The sequence below is a fragment of the Leptopilina heterotoma genome, unplaced genomic scaffold (genome assembly GCF_015476425.1).
Source record: "Leptopilina heterotoma isolate Lh14 unplaced genomic scaffold, ASM1547642v1 Lhet_365, whole genome shotgun sequence".
Lineage (NCBI taxonomy): Eukaryota > Metazoa > Arthropoda > Insecta > Hymenoptera > Figitidae > Leptopilina > Leptopilina heterotoma.
This window is the reverse complement of record NW_025111046.1, coordinates 733,451-749,029: the sequence shown is the minus strand read 5'-3', so window position 1 is coordinate 749,029 and position 15,579 is coordinate 733,451. Positions and strand designations below refer to the sequence as shown.

The 15,579-nt window shown below is 22.2% G+C and overlaps 2 protein-coding genes across 2 annotated transcripts; both read right to left on the bottom strand.

Annotated features, from left to right (window-relative positions):
- Window positions 1–1,646: 1,646 nt before the first annotated feature.
- On the bottom strand, window positions 1,647–7,805 carry LOC122505732. Its single transcript, XM_043617544.1, has 4 exons — window positions 7,650–7,805; window positions 6,485–6,774; window positions 4,819–5,013; window positions 1,647–3,124 (listed from the first exon to the last, which is right to left on the bottom strand). The coding sequence occupies exons 2-4, from the start codon at window positions 6,740–6,742 to the stop codon at window positions 3,071–3,073; spliced, it is 507 nt and encodes a 168-aa protein (XP_043473479.1). The 5' UTR covers window positions 6,743–6,774; window positions 7,650–7,805; the 3' UTR covers window positions 1,647–3,070.
- A 493-nt stretch (window positions 7,806–8,298) lies between these two features.
- Window positions 8,299–15,107, bottom strand: LOC122505734 (putative RNA-binding protein EEED8.10). Its single transcript, XM_043617545.1, has 8 exons — window positions 14,934–15,107; window positions 14,493–14,508; window positions 13,064–13,152; window positions 12,192–12,322; window positions 11,848–12,074; window positions 10,777–11,273; window positions 9,359–9,626; window positions 8,299–8,720 (listed from the first exon to the last, which is right to left on the bottom strand). The coding sequence occupies exons 1-8, from the start codon at window positions 15,105–15,107 to the stop codon at window positions 8,332–8,334; spliced, it is 1,791 nt and encodes a 596-aa protein (XP_043473480.1). The 3' UTR covers window positions 8,299–8,331.
- Window positions 15,108–15,579: the final 472 nt, after the last annotated feature.

Sequence of the window (15,579 nt, the reverse complement as noted above, 5' to 3'; positions counted from 1 at the left end):
AATTTGATTAAAATTCATCGAAAGAATTCAATTATTTAAAAAATTGTTGATAAAATTCCTTATGAAAAATGAATTTTAAGAAAAATTCAATTCTTGAATACATTATTTTTTTTGCATTTATAAATAATTTAATTCAGTAGAATTTTCTTATAAAAATTAATTTAAAAATGAATTTCAGTTAAAATTTTAGATTTAATAAAATTTTCCAAAAAAATTGAGTTATTTAAAAAAAAATTTTGATAAAATCTACGCAAACATTTAATTATTTTCATAAAGAATAAATTTTTTTACATAAATAAATTATTTCAATTCCTTGAAAAATGTAATTATTCCTAAAAATTTGTTGACAAAATTCTTTATGAGAGTTCAATAATTTTATAAAACATTCAATTCTTCAATAAATTATTTATTTTTGTAGATATTTAAATAATTAATTTCTCGTAGAATTTTCTAATAAAAATTGATTTGAAAATGAATTTTGGTTTAAAGTTTAGATATTAATTGAATATTAAAAGCATTATAGCATGAATTTTTAGAAATAATTGAATTTTGAAATATTTCAAATTAAAATCTTTGAAAATCTTAATTTTTGACACTTTTAACAAACAATTCTGTAGAATTAATGTTTTTAAAAAGTTGAATTGAATGTTTTTCTAAATTATTTAAAGAATTTACGAATAATCTAAATTTTGTAAAATTTAATTGTAAACAAGTAGATTTGCAAATTCTCAAAGAACTTTTTCAAAAATTATTAAAAATAATTTATACAAGGAAAAATATTAGTTTAAAATTCCAGAAAATAATAATTTAATAATAAATAGAATAATATTATAACTAATCCACGTCGAAAAAGCTCTTCTTTAATTAATCAATGCTCCAAATTGATGAAAAAAAGCCCAAATTTCATATTCGACTCCAAAAATTGTGAAAATAAATTTACAAAACCATCGTCGCGTCGTTTTTTAAGATATAAATTTCTTCTGAATCGTAAATAAATTCTAAAACAGTTCTTATTACCCCCGTGTTTCGGAAAAATCTTTTTTTTAATTAAGAAAAGCTACAATTTGATGAAAAAAGTCAAAATTTGATATTCGACTCCAAAAATTGTTTAAAAAAATAGTCAACACCAGCGTCGTTTTTCAAGATATAAATTTTTCATGAATTAGAAATAAATTCTAAAAAAGTTCTGACTAGCTTTGTTTTTCGGACAAAGCTCTTCTTTAATAAAAAAAAGCTTCAATTTGATATTTGCCTCCAAAAATTGTGGAAATAAATTTACAAGACCAGCGTCGTTTTTCAAGATACAAATTTTTTCCGAATCGGAAATAAATTCTAAAAAAGTTCAGAGTTCCTCCGTGTTTCGGAAAAATCTTTTTTTTAATTAAGAAAAGCTACAATTTGCTGAAAAAAGTCAAAATTTGATATTCGACTCAAAAAATTGTAAAAATAAATTTACAAGACCAGAGTTGTTTTTCAAGTTTTTTTAATTTAAAATAAAATAAATTTCAAGTTTTTCAAGTTTCGTAAATTTTTAATATTAATTTTTGTTTAATTAAAATTAAACTTTCTATTATAATTTAATTTCTTAGAATTAGATTAAAATTAGAAATAGAAAGAAGGGTCAATTAGTAAAAATCATTATATAATTCAGATGTTTTGAATGAGTTTATTTTTTAAACAAACATTAGTCAAAGATGTCGAGTATTCTTTTTTTTTTCATTAAATATTTAGACAATGCGTTTGAAGATTCTTTTTTTAGAGCGCTTTTTCAATATTAGTGATATCACACAAAAAATTATGCCTGCATTAAAATAAAATTTCTTACTATAATAGAAAATATTAATTTAAAAAAATGAGAAACATTTGCTTACAATAAGAGCTTTCGTGATTCTTATTTTAATGTACAATATATGATTTTTTGCCTGTGATACTAAATATATTTTACACTTTATATTCAAAATAATTTTCTAAATTCGCTATTGTTCACATGAGATAATTCTGCAAAATTCATACTGCAGAAATTAGATTCGCTTTTGTTTATTCGTATTTTTGAAATACTGCATCGGCTTAAAAATAAAATTGTCCGCTATAATATGTTTAGCAAGGAAAAAAGATGTCGAATTAAAAAGTGATAATTTCATTATAAAATTTCATTACATGAGCCAATATCAAAATTATTTTCTTTATCATTAATATTGGAAATTTTCAAACAAGTTGTTTGTTTATTGTATATAGACAACAATGTTTTTTTCCTGCTTCACGGAGAAAAATAATTCTTTCACGAGTACTGAAAAAGTTAAAACGAATTTTTTGAAATGTTAGAAATTGTTTATCTTTATTTTTATTTTTAATATTTTGCAATTTGTTTTTCTTTGTTTTTAAGACATTATAAATTGTTATCTTTTTTTTATTTAAGAAATTTTTATAAAACTGAAAAATATGAATTTATTAATTTTTTTTTTTTTGAAAGAAAAGAAACATTTGTTGCACTTATTGTATTCTTTCTTGTGAGGAAAAAAAATTAATGAATTCATAAATTTACGGCAGTAACTATGAAACTGATATATTAATTAGAAAAATTAACTGACATTTTTCAGTAGTCGCAGGGGATTTATTTCTTTTGCGTCGTTTCAATTTTATAAATGTTAATTAATAAAGGAAATATAAAAATACTAATTACATAATGAGACATTATTATATACTTTGTGAATTTAGTAATAAGTATTTCTAAATGTCATCTTTATCATCGGAAAGGCATTTCCGATTTTATCAAATAATTAGAAATTTTATAAATATACAATTAGTGCGTAGAATTACGTAGAAAAGTTTTTTTTTTTTGAATGATCAATGCGGCCCGTTTCCGACTCTGTGGGAATTTTCGTCATTTTCTTAACAAATTTTTATTTTAAGGCACTAGAATTTTTTTTCTTGTTTTTCTTCATTTTTTTTCTTTCTCTCTTTCTCATCAATGAGAAATTTAGTTTTAGTCGGCTACCGCTTCAGTCCATTATCACAGTATTTTACAGGATTGACGATACAATCGTCAAGAAGTCATTCGTACCACGTGCGTTTAGCTGTAGATGTTCGGAATTGGAATAGGAAACTCGCAGTTCCTGCAAAATTTCTAGAAACAAAAATTGACAGTTAATATTTTTGACATTTTCTAAAAAATAATTATTATGTAACTTTATTACTCTGGAAAAATTTATTTGAATTAAAATTTATTACTTGACTGTTATAAAATAAATAATTTTTATTGTCATCAATTCAATTCTATTCAAACCAATAAATTCTGTTCTATAAATTTTTTTTTTCTTAATATTTAGTTCTTGAAATATTTTTTTAAAGTTGTTGAAATAATTTAATTGATTTAAATAAAAATTATTGCAAATAAGTAAATATTTATTTAATAACATCTCTAAACTTAATTTAGTTAAACACAGGGACCGAAAATTTCATTTAAATTTAATACAATTCAATTAGTAAAATTTGATTACTTTTTTAGTTATTGTTTTACTAATATTTAGTAATTTTCTACTAATAATTAGTTACTTTCTAACAAATATTATTTATTTTTTACTAACACCTAAGCAAAACGTCAGACAATTATTTTCTAAAGTAATTAAATTCTTTGCAAAAATTCAATTGTGTTAAAGAATTTAAAAAAATTCTCGTCAAAATTTCAATTATCTTTAGAAATAATAAAATTCTTCTCCGAAATTCAATTATTTCCAATATTTTTAATAAAATTCTTTGTAAAATTTCAATTATTTTCAAAAAAATTTTTCTCAATTCAATGATTTTTAATATCTAATATTTTAATAAAACTTTCCAAAAGAATTCAATTATTTAAAAGAAATTTAATAAAATTCTATGCAAACCTTTAATAATTTTCACATAAAACAATAAAAATTTCACAGAAATTCATTTATTTACAAATTTTTTATTTTCTTCGCAATCATTCAATTATTTTTATAAATAATAAAATTTTTACAGGGATTCAATTATTTTCGTAAATAATAAAATTCTTTTTAAGAATTAAATTATTTTCATAAATAAGAATAAAACTCATTGGGGAATTTCAATTATTTTTAATACAATTTTAATCGAATTCCTTGAAAAATGTAATTACTCTTAAAAAATTGTATATTAAAATCCGTCAAAAGAATTCAATTATTTAAAAATTTATTGATAAAATTGATTATGAGAATTTAATTTTAAGAAACATTCAATTATTCAATAAATTATTTATTTTTGTATTTAATTGATTGTAAAATAAAGAAATAAATAGACAAATAATAATTGAATTCTTGTAGAATTTTCTGAAAATATTGATTTAAAAATAGATTTGAGTTAAAATTTTAGATTATAATTAATTATTAAAAGCATTAGAGCGTGAATTTTTAGAAATAATTCAATTTTGAAAAGGTTTCAAATCAAAATCTTTGAAATCTGGATTTTTCATATTTTTAACTAACAATTCTGTAAAATTAATTTTTTTGAGAAAGTTTAATTAAATTTTTTAAAAATTATTTTCAGTTTTTATTTTCTAATATATATTTAATTGAAGAATTTACGAATAATTAAAATTTGGTAAAATTGAATGGTAAACAAATGAATTTGAAAATTCTCAAAGAACTTTTTCAATAATTAATAAAAATAATGCATTTATAGAATGGCCGAAAGAATTTAATTCTTTAAAAATTTGTTGATTAAATTCTTTGTGGAAATTGAATTTCAAGAAACATTCAATTATTCAATTTTTTTCTTTAATTTTTGTTATATTTTAAAATTGTTTGAAATTATGTTGACACTCACCACGGGAAAGTCTTCCTTATAATCATTTCTCATATCCAGTCGGTAGAATACAGAGTTACATGTTATTGGTATATCGTCTACCGAATCGTATTGAGGTCGTCTTGGATTCCATCTGTGCCAGGATGGCTCCCTAAGATTAGCGCCTAAATTCAAGATATCACGATTCCTGTAAGTGACGCGTATTGCTAAAGTTTGCTGAAATTCAATTTTTAATAAATTATTTATTGATAAGAAAATAAATACACTCAAAAAAATTTATAAATGCTTTTTGAAATTAGTGGTATACTTTTTGCTGGGAATTAGTGAAATTTCGCTTATTCAGATTTAGTTGGTATTTATTGGTTGTAGAAAAATATTAATTGATAGTAGAAAAATACTATTAGTATGGTAAAAAACAACTAATTAGTAGTAGAAAAATACTAAATCTTAAAAAATTACTAATTGTTAGTAGGAAAATATTAATTGATAATAGAAAAATACTAATTCGTATAGTAGAAATGTGCCAATTGTTAATAAAAAATACTAACTGATAGTAAAAAAATACAAATTCTGTTAGTAAAGTATACTGAAATTTTTAATTTACTAAAATTAATCTCACTAAATAAATTAGTAATTTTAGTTACTTCGAAAAATAAATATTTTTTTAACACTTTCTAAATTTGAATTAGAGTAAAGTTGTTCACTAATTTTAATTTGTAAAAATTTCTACGCTAATTCTCAGCAATTTGAGCAAATAAAATTTTAAATTCCTGAATTTGAACTCAGCAAAATTGTACGAAAAATTAGTTAAAATGTTTGCTAATATTGAAATTAGTGGACTATTTATCATTTTAATTCAAATTTTAGTCAATAAAAATAGTAGCAAGGTTAGATAATAAAATAAATTTTAATTAATTTTTTAAATTTAAATAAGTTTTAAGTAATAAAAGATTAGGATATTTTTGAAACTAATTAAAAATAGTAGAAAGTTTTTCTAATTAACAAAATAGAATGATTTAGAGATCAGATTCAGAAATAGAAAGTTTTACTAATTAGTAATACTAATTTCTCTAAATCCCAATTTGTGAAAATCGAGTAACTAATTCACATTAGTAAGAAAATTAACTAATTTTTAGTAAAATTTAACTATTTTGTTTAGTATTTTCAATGTTTTTTTTTACTTAAGTTTTAGTAAAAAATTACTAAAAAGTAGTGAAAACTTTTACTATTATATATGGTTCAGTTTTTACTAATTCAAATTCATGTAGAATTTGAAAATATAAAGATTTGCTAATTAAATTTAGTGTTTTTATATTTAAACTAATTAGCCCAAATTTTTATTTAAAAAAATTTTTAATTCAAAATTTACAAAAAAAAAAAAATTGAACCAATTTAGATTGAATCTAGATTTTTACTAATTAGTTTTACAAATTCGATAGTTTTAAAAATCAGAAATAGAAAGTTCTACAAATTAAAACTATTAGTACAATTTTTTACTAATTAGAAACAGAAATTTTCACTAATTAAAATGGTGGAAAATTTTACTAATTAGAAAAAATGTTTACTAATTAAAAATCGTGAGAAAAAGTCAGTCAACTAATCAGAAAGAGAAAATTTAGCTAAATTTCTTTTTATTGTCACAAAAAATTGAATAGAGAGGAAGTGAAAATCTTATTGAAATACTGACCTCTGATAATTCCTTGTTTTGTTTTGACGATTTAATTGTATCGGATGTAGAGCTTTCAGTTGAATTTGAGTCCGCGTGACATGATAATGTTGAAGAGTGAAATTTATTAAATTCACATTCACTTGTTGTAGTAGTATCGTGATATTCTTGAAGGGGAATTTTAATACATAATGCCTCTGATAATTTCAAACGATTTTTAATCATATTCATTGATTTAATATCAGTATTTGTAACAGCCATAACCACCGATAGTGCCATATTTATTTTTCTATTGCTTTTCCTTCTTCTATCTGTGGAAAATTTTTTTATTAGTTTAAGTTTATTACAATTTTTTCATAAAATTAATTTTTTTATTATAAAATTAATTTTTTTAAAACAAAATGACTTTTTTTTAGAAAATTACTTTCTTTATAAAATTACATTTTCTTATAAAATTGCATTTTTTGTTGTTGTAAAATTTAATATTTTTCACAAAATTTAATTTTTGAAAATGTTAAAAATTACATAACAATTTTGTTTACTTGTTTGATTTATTTTCTATTCTTTCTCTTGCAATTCGTTTTATTTATTTTCTATTTTTTTATCTTAGGTTTATTTATTTTCTGTTTTCTATCTCAGTTTTATTTATTTTCTATTTTCTATCCTAGTTTATTTATTTTCTATTTTCCATTTTAGTTTTATTTATTGTTTCGAGCAGTTGAAAATTGTTTCTTTTGAAAATTATCTCTCTAAATGTGAATTAGTTAAAGTTAATTAATTGTTAATAATAATTAATTAAACAATGCTAATTAATTATTATTAACCAACCACGAAAGTAATAATTTAATGGCTAAATTCCAAATTGAATATTTCTCGCTTTAAATCACAATGTTATGAAAACACAGAGTTTCAAGAATTTGAAAAGAAAGGTCAAGTAAAAAGTAACCAAGATAATAAATTTAATTCATTTGATTGTGATTGGACGAATCCGTTACACTTTGATCAAATTATTCAGTGTATTATTTATTTATTTTTAGTAGATTTTTTTTAACATTCTTCTTCTTCTTCTTCTTGTAAACATTTTTTTCTTAACAAAAAAGAATTCGTGAAATTTAATTTCATTCAAAAAATTCAATTAATTTTACTATATTTTTGATTGTCCTTAACAATTTTAATGATTACTTACAATATTTTCAATAACTTTAATTGATGGCACTGTGGAAAACTTGAAAGTCGAAAAACCGAACACATGTATTGCACGTTGTACGAAAGCTATATACTGAAATTATAAATTCTGCTTTGAGTAGTTTTCGTATTTCTACTGGTAGCGCCACGTAGCGTCGAAATTGATCATTTTTTCTCGAAAGTAATTTAAAAAAAAAACCCCTCTGGATTTGCTTCGAAAATCTATAGATTATGCAGTAAAATGCAGTTGTATTTCTGCGTCTTCAGAACAATGCTGACTGTGAGAGAAATGTTTACCTTTTTTCTTTATCGCTGATTCAATTTATTATCATGTTTTTAATTCCTTCATTAACCGTATCTCATGTGTGAATAGATAAGAAAACAAATTGCAGAGGACGAAAATTTTACAAAAAGAAAATATATTTTTCAACTAAATGAGAATTGCTCCTAAATTTTTAGTTTCTTTTGTTTAAAATTTTTTTTCAGTTTTTATTTTTAATTTTGTTTGAAATTTTGTTTCATTTTTTTTTTATAGTTTTATTTCACTTTCTTCGAAATTTTATTTCAATTGTCTTTCAATTTTATTTGGATTTCCTAAAAATTTTATTAAATTTTCATTTATATGCTGTGTGCAAAAAATTATTTCTCGGTGAATTTTAAAAAAGAACTGTTTATTTTGTTTTTTACATAATTAATTCAAAGAAGAGATTAGGAGAAATTCGGGTTAAATGCTCAATTTTGTCTCTCTCTGATATTGTTTGGAAAATGAAACGTAGTGGTAAATTATTTTCCCTTTTTTCACAGACTTCAATAGCGACTTTTATTAATTTACAATCATTTCTCGTGTACATTTCATCGTTGATTTTCAGTGTTTCTAATTTCTCTGCTCTCTGTAAAATCTTACACAATGCATCTTCCGTTAATGAGCCGTCGCTATTAATTTCTAAATATTTTAAATTCAACATCTTCTCCAATCCTGTGCCCGTTATCGATAATTTGATATTTAACCATTCTAATTTTGGCAGTGGTGCTAAATTGCCAATTCCAAAGTCTGTTATTATTTCGTTCATACCTGTCGAATTGAATTTAATTTCATTAAAAAAAACTCTTAATAGTAATTGTAAGTAATTAATATTTTATTAATATTATAATTATAATAAATTAGTTTTAACTTTTAGAAAATTATTTTTTTTTACTTTCCTAAAATTTCGAATGTTCAAATTTTAAATTTGTATTATTAAAAATTATTATTTGTTCATATTTATTAAAACACATGATTTTGTATATTAAAAAATTAATTCTTAACTAACTGTTGAGTTTCCAATATTTTTTAATTCAGTGCACCTAGAAAAAATTTTTTTTGAACCAAATAAAATTTATTTGAAACAAATAAAGTCTTTTTGAATAAAATAAAATTTATTTGAAACAAATAAAAAGTTTAGAAGGCCCTGAGTAAAAAATATCTTTTTTTGTTTATAGTAAATTAGAAAAATATTTAAATAGAAGACAAAATTTTGTTTATTTGAACATTTAAAATTTTATTGAAATTTCCTTTTATAGTTTCTATAGAAATAAATAAATTTGAACTAAATTTTAAAAAGTGGGAATTTTTTATTATTGATGATATTGATGAATATTATTGATAATATTAGATAATATTAATTTTTATTTTATTATAAAGTTTTTTAGTATAAAATTAATTTTTTTTACCTATTATGCATACGGAAGAAATTTTGTGACAATTTTGTCCAACGTGGTACAAAAAATCATCAGTAACCCATAAATTTGTGACAAGCCATAATTGTTGAAGATTGACAAAAAATTTTATACAATCGGCTTCATTTCTATTTCTCAAAACACAATCTTGGAAGAAAAGGGTATTTAAAGTATTGGCACAATTTTTTAGAGCTGGTAAAAGGCCGGTAATGTCGCAATCAGTCAAATCGAGTTCGTATAATTTTTTATAATTCTTCACTGCCTGAGGAAGAAATAAAAGGATAAGAACAGTTTAAAAAATGTATTACAAGTATTATTTTAAAAAAAATTATTCTTTACATTCACATTGAAAAAAAATTTGATTCAAATAACTTTTTTAGATCAAATAAATATTTACTTCAATCAAATAATATTTTTATTTAAGACAAATAAATATTTACTAGAAACAAATAATTTTTATTTAAACCAAAAAAATTGTATTTGAACCAATAACTTCAATATTTGAAGCAAATAGGTGCTATTTAATTAATTTGAATAAAAATTATTTGATTCAAGTAAATATTTATTTGATAATAGAAAAGTAATCGGTTATTTGAATCAAATTATATTTTTTCAGTGTAAATTTAAAAATATGAACAATGTAAATTTTCTATGTTGTTAAGGTTTTTCTATAATATTTGTAAAAATAAAATATTTAAAAATACTTTTTTTTCTACAATATTTGTACGTATTTTTAAAAATTAAAACACAATTTAGTGGTGAATACTTTTGATAATTATTTAGGTGATTATTAAGTAATTAGCTAATTATCGTTTTTACTGATATTTCGTTACAAGTAATTATTTAGTAATCATGTATATTGCAAGGAAGTAATTAGGTTTTTCTAAATTAAACTCCTTTTAATTCTATCCGAGTAATTTGAATGTAATTGTCTGTATTAATACACTTGAGAAAAATTTTTTAAATCAGATAATCGATTACTTGACTTTTTTAAATGAATATTTACATCAGGCTAATAATTTTTATTTATTTATTTATTTTATTAGAATAATATTCTGTCATGTTACAAAAAAAATTTAAGTTACTAAATTTAATTTCGGTTTTGCTTTTCATTGCAGTCAGTAATTTTTGAAAATAATTTTACTTGAATAAATAAATAAAATATTTATATAAAAATATTTAGATTAAATACTATTGTTAGTAAATAAAAAAAAATGTTAATAAAATTATTTGATTGAAATAAATATTTATTTGCTGAAAATAAATTATATTTTCCTACAAATAAATATTTGTTTGCTATTAATAAATATTTATTTAATTATTTAATTATAGTCAAGTAATTCATTATTTAAATTAAATAATTTTTTTTTCAATTGTCCAAATAAACATTAATAATAAATACTGTTGCTTACTTCTATTAAATGATCGGCAGACGCTAGACATTTGTCCAAAACGATTGACTGTATCGATTCAGGTGGTAATTGTAGTAGACAAGTGCCATTTATGTAGCCATAACAAATATCAACATATTTCAATTTTCTATTCAAAGAAAATAAGAAGGCAAAATCATCATCTGAATCTTCAAAACAATTTTCCAATGATAGTTCAATTTTTGTAATATTCTGACAGCGAAGGGCTAAAATTTTCAATGCTGTCGACGATGATAGTGAACTTGCATACAGGGAATTTAATTTTTGACAATAAATCGGTAAAATTCGAAGTGATTCCTCATTATATTCACCATTGCTGGAATTTAATCTCACGCGAGTCACGTAACGTCCGCATCTTTGTAGAATTTTATTAAATGCCATTATACTTCTTGTTGTGTCAGTTGTTTTGAAAGAGGAATTTTTTAGGTACTTAATTCTGCTCCATGATTTGAAACTTGCTGCGCGAAATTGCCTTGAAACTGAATTGAAATTTTTAATTTATTTTATTGACTAATTGTTTAATTAGAAATATTTTTTTCTAAACACATTTCATTTTAATCTCTAAATTACTTAATTAATTTATTGATTAATTTATTAATTATTTCTTTGGCTATTTAATTAATTATTCTGCTGGTTAATTTATTAATTATTTCTTTGGCTACTTAATTAATTATTCTGCTGGTAAATTTATTAACAATCTTACTAATTAATATATTAATTCATTCATTTGTTAATTTAGTTATTATTTCGTCAATTAATTAGTTTAATAATTAACTTTAATTAACTGGTTAATTTATTCACTCATTTATTGGTTAATTAATTAATTTTCTGGTTAATTTATGAATTATTTCGCTCATTAATTTAATGATAATTTTACTAATATTCTATTCTTCAACGAACTAATATTAATTCGTTGGTTAATATATTTATTAATTTATTGATTAAATAACTAATTTATTTCTGGTAATTAATTAATGTATTAATTAGTTCACTGGTTACTAAATTTAATAATTATTATTATTATATTTTTAACAATAATTAATAAAGTGTTACCCCTTTCAATTCTGAGTCTATCTGTAATTGGAAGATATTCGAAAATTCTGATGAGACAATCTTCGTTTAATTTTTTGATTGGTGGTTCCTCTGGTTCTGGTGTACTTTCTCGTTTTCTTTTTAAATTTATTCTCCTTTTTTCAGGCTGAAACCATGAATATACCGGTTCAACGGTTAGTGTTCGATTATTCAGTTGAATAAAGTTTTCATACCCCGCTTTTCTTGCTCTTAAAAAAGGAAAAAATATTTTATTAAAAATAGAAATTTAAAATAAAAAATAAAATGAATTAATGAAAAAGAACTTTAAGAGAAGAATATAGGTTAGAGAATTTCTTTTATTTTACTGTAAAGCATCTTCAGCATTCTTGAATGTGATGAAGCAACGAATACAATTTGATTTGCAGTCTTGTCTCAATAAACACTTGTCAATTTGTCCATATTTCGAGAAAAGAAATTTAATATCTTTTTCGTGTGTCTGAAAGTTTGGATTTTAGAAATTAATTGAGTTTTCTGACAAAAATAATGTTGAATTTTTATTTTATTTTTCAATTTCTAATTATTAGTAACAATTGACTTTTGTAATTTATGTGAATTTTGCTTTTAGTAATTAATTAAGTTTACCAACAAAGGTATTGTTAAATGATTTTTTTTTACTTATTAATTTTGTTATTATTACTTTTATAATTATTAACTTTTATAATTTGTAAAGTTTCCCCTTAGTAATTAGGCTAGTTGCAAAATTGAAAATTTATCAAATAAATAAATAACGTTAATTAACAATTAAAAAATAATAATTAATAATTAGAAAAGAATAATTAATAATTAATATTAAATAAATAAATTCTAAACTTATTTAAATTGTTTCCATACTTAAGTTATTAATTTATTATTTAATAGGTAAATAAGGTGCTATTTGACTAGTACAAATTCTTTTTAATATTTTAATTACTGAAAATTACATTTCATTAAAAATTACGTATTACAGTCTAATTTATATTGGCAAAAAAAATATTAAGAGTAATTAATTAAGTAACTTAATGAAGAGTCAAAATTCTTTTTAATTATTGAAAATTAAATTTCATTAAAAAATACGTTTTACAGATTAATTCATTTTTGAAAAAATATTAAGAGTAAAAAAGATTTTAGAAGTAGATAAATATTGAGGGTAAATTAAAAACAGTTTAAATTTTTTTAGAGGATATAATTTTTTACTGACCTCAGGGGGTAAATTACTAACGACAAGTTTTCTGATTGCAATACCATTTTTCTTCGTATACAAATGAGGCTCATGTTTAATATTCTCATCTGTAAAAATATTAAATTTTAATTTTTTTTTTTGTAAATGTTTCACAATATTTGAATTTATCTTTTAACCCAAGTTACATTTTCTTAAAGTTTTGAACGTTCAAATTTTAACGAAATTACTTGAACCATTTTTTTATATTTCGTTAAAATTTGAAATTTGTTAGAAAATATTTTTTTTGGTTATTAATTCCTTTCTATCATAAATTATTTGATTGAATTAATTTTATTTTTAATTCAATTCTGGTAACTTTTGAAATTATTTAAATAGAAAATATATTTCTTTTATTGAAACGTTCAAAACTTTAGGAACGTTTTTTCTCAGTGTAATTAATTTCAAAAATTACTAAACTGTAATGGAGAATAATATAAATTAAACATTTCATTTGGCTGAAAATTAATTCTTTTAGTAGAAAGAAAATAATTTTTTTGATAAAATACAAATTAAAGGGCGTAATGAAAATATTGTCTTTCACTTGAACGTTCACAATTTTTGATAAATATAATTAAAAATATAAACAATAATTTTATCACTCCATCGTTGAATTAATAGTGTTGACTTATAATTCTTATAATTATATAATTATAAAAATATATTCACGCACCAATTTTGAGACAATCTTGGGTATTCATTATTTAACTTCAGAAAATCGAGTATAACAGAAAATTGAATGATAATTTATTATATGAGCATTTTTTTTATAAAATTCATATAATTTATTGGTTATATTTACAAGTAACGGGTTTTTTTAAAATGTTTTTTTGAATTTAAAACAATAACAAAAATAACTTGTAGAATATCGATATGTAAACTGAAAAAAGTGTTTTAGTAAAATAGAAGTAATTTACATATTTTCTGAATTTTTTTAATAAAGGAAATTTAATGTAAATAAAAAGTTGTCAAAAATCATTAACTGGAAGTTAGCCAAAGTTAATTTCGATAAGCATTCGATTTTCGAAGGTATCGTTTTCGTAAACAATAGACGATAAAAAGAAAAGGTTATTTGCTTTTTCTATGCAGTTGATTATAATTTTAGAATAATTATTTTATAATAATTATATTTAAAATAATTATTTTTATTTAAATAAATATTTTAATGATAAGGAAGAGATGAAGAGTTATTGTTAACGGTTGGTGTTTATCTCCGGGTTTTCTTAGCAATACATTTCTGCCTAACCGACTGTAAATTCCGCCTTGTTTTTGTACTGATTTCAACTGGTTTAGAATTTTTCACCATTTCGAGAAAAAAAATTAATAAAATAATAAATAAATTAATTAATAAATTAAAAAAAAAAATATTGTTACAAGTTGTTAATTGTTTTTTAGTTTTAAAAAGAATTACCTTGTGAGGAGGAAAATATTCACGGATGGTAAAGTAGCTCGCCGTAGGTTCTTCTTTTTTTCCTTTCAAACTGAATAGTTATTTAAACAATTGATAAATTTAGCATATTTGTGATTCACAAACAACAAAACAATTATTTATAAAATTGTATTTTTTAATTTCGGGAGAAAATAATTTTTTTTTTCTCAAGACTTGCGATCGATAGTTTCTTTTTGCTCAAGCAGTTCGACCGTTTATCGGAAGAGGGCTAACCTTCCATCCTTACACGTTATTCCTTGCAAAACTATTGATCATTATATAACAAAATAATACTTTCCATTCACCTTGAAACAATTATTTTTATTATCCCCCTTTAGAGGAACAATTATTGCACGAAAAATTGAAAAGTTATTGTAAATATTTTCGGGGGAAAAAAAATTGGCAAATTGGGGGTTTTCTCACAAATGGTGATACAGGACAGACGTTTAGTATATAAGGGAAATAAGAGTGAGATGGAGGCAGGGATGGTCCGCAACTACTCAGGAACTCTGACGCATCGATAATGTGCCAGGGATGTGACAGCCGCAATCTGCGAGGAGGACGAAGAGGAGGACCGATGAGTGCAGTGACGTCCATGATCTTCTTCTGGTGGTGGTATAGTTGGTAACTGAGGAATTCAAAGATGTTGGTTTATACGCCACATCAGATATCGACGAGTCTAGAAGGGTTGTGTAGCCTGTCCGCACCCAAGTACTCAAGCAAAGCCGTTCTGTCGGGATTCGTGTGCCGCTCCCCCCACGAAGACGAACGCAAAAAATCCAACCTTAGCCATAGAATTAGAAAGATTGGCCACTGCATTTCAGACGTCTGATACTTCTGAGACCTCACAGTTAGCGGTTGTCACTTGGGAATTCGTTCCCTTCACTGTAGTAGTGACAATCGACCATCCCTTTTTGCATTTTATTTATTTAACTTTTTTTTTTAATTTTTTATTAATAATTACAGGAATTAAAGTTTTCGAATAGAAAGAATTTTTTTGGAATATAAATTAAATTATTATTTATTATATAAATATAATGTATAATATTATAATGCTATAATATAAATC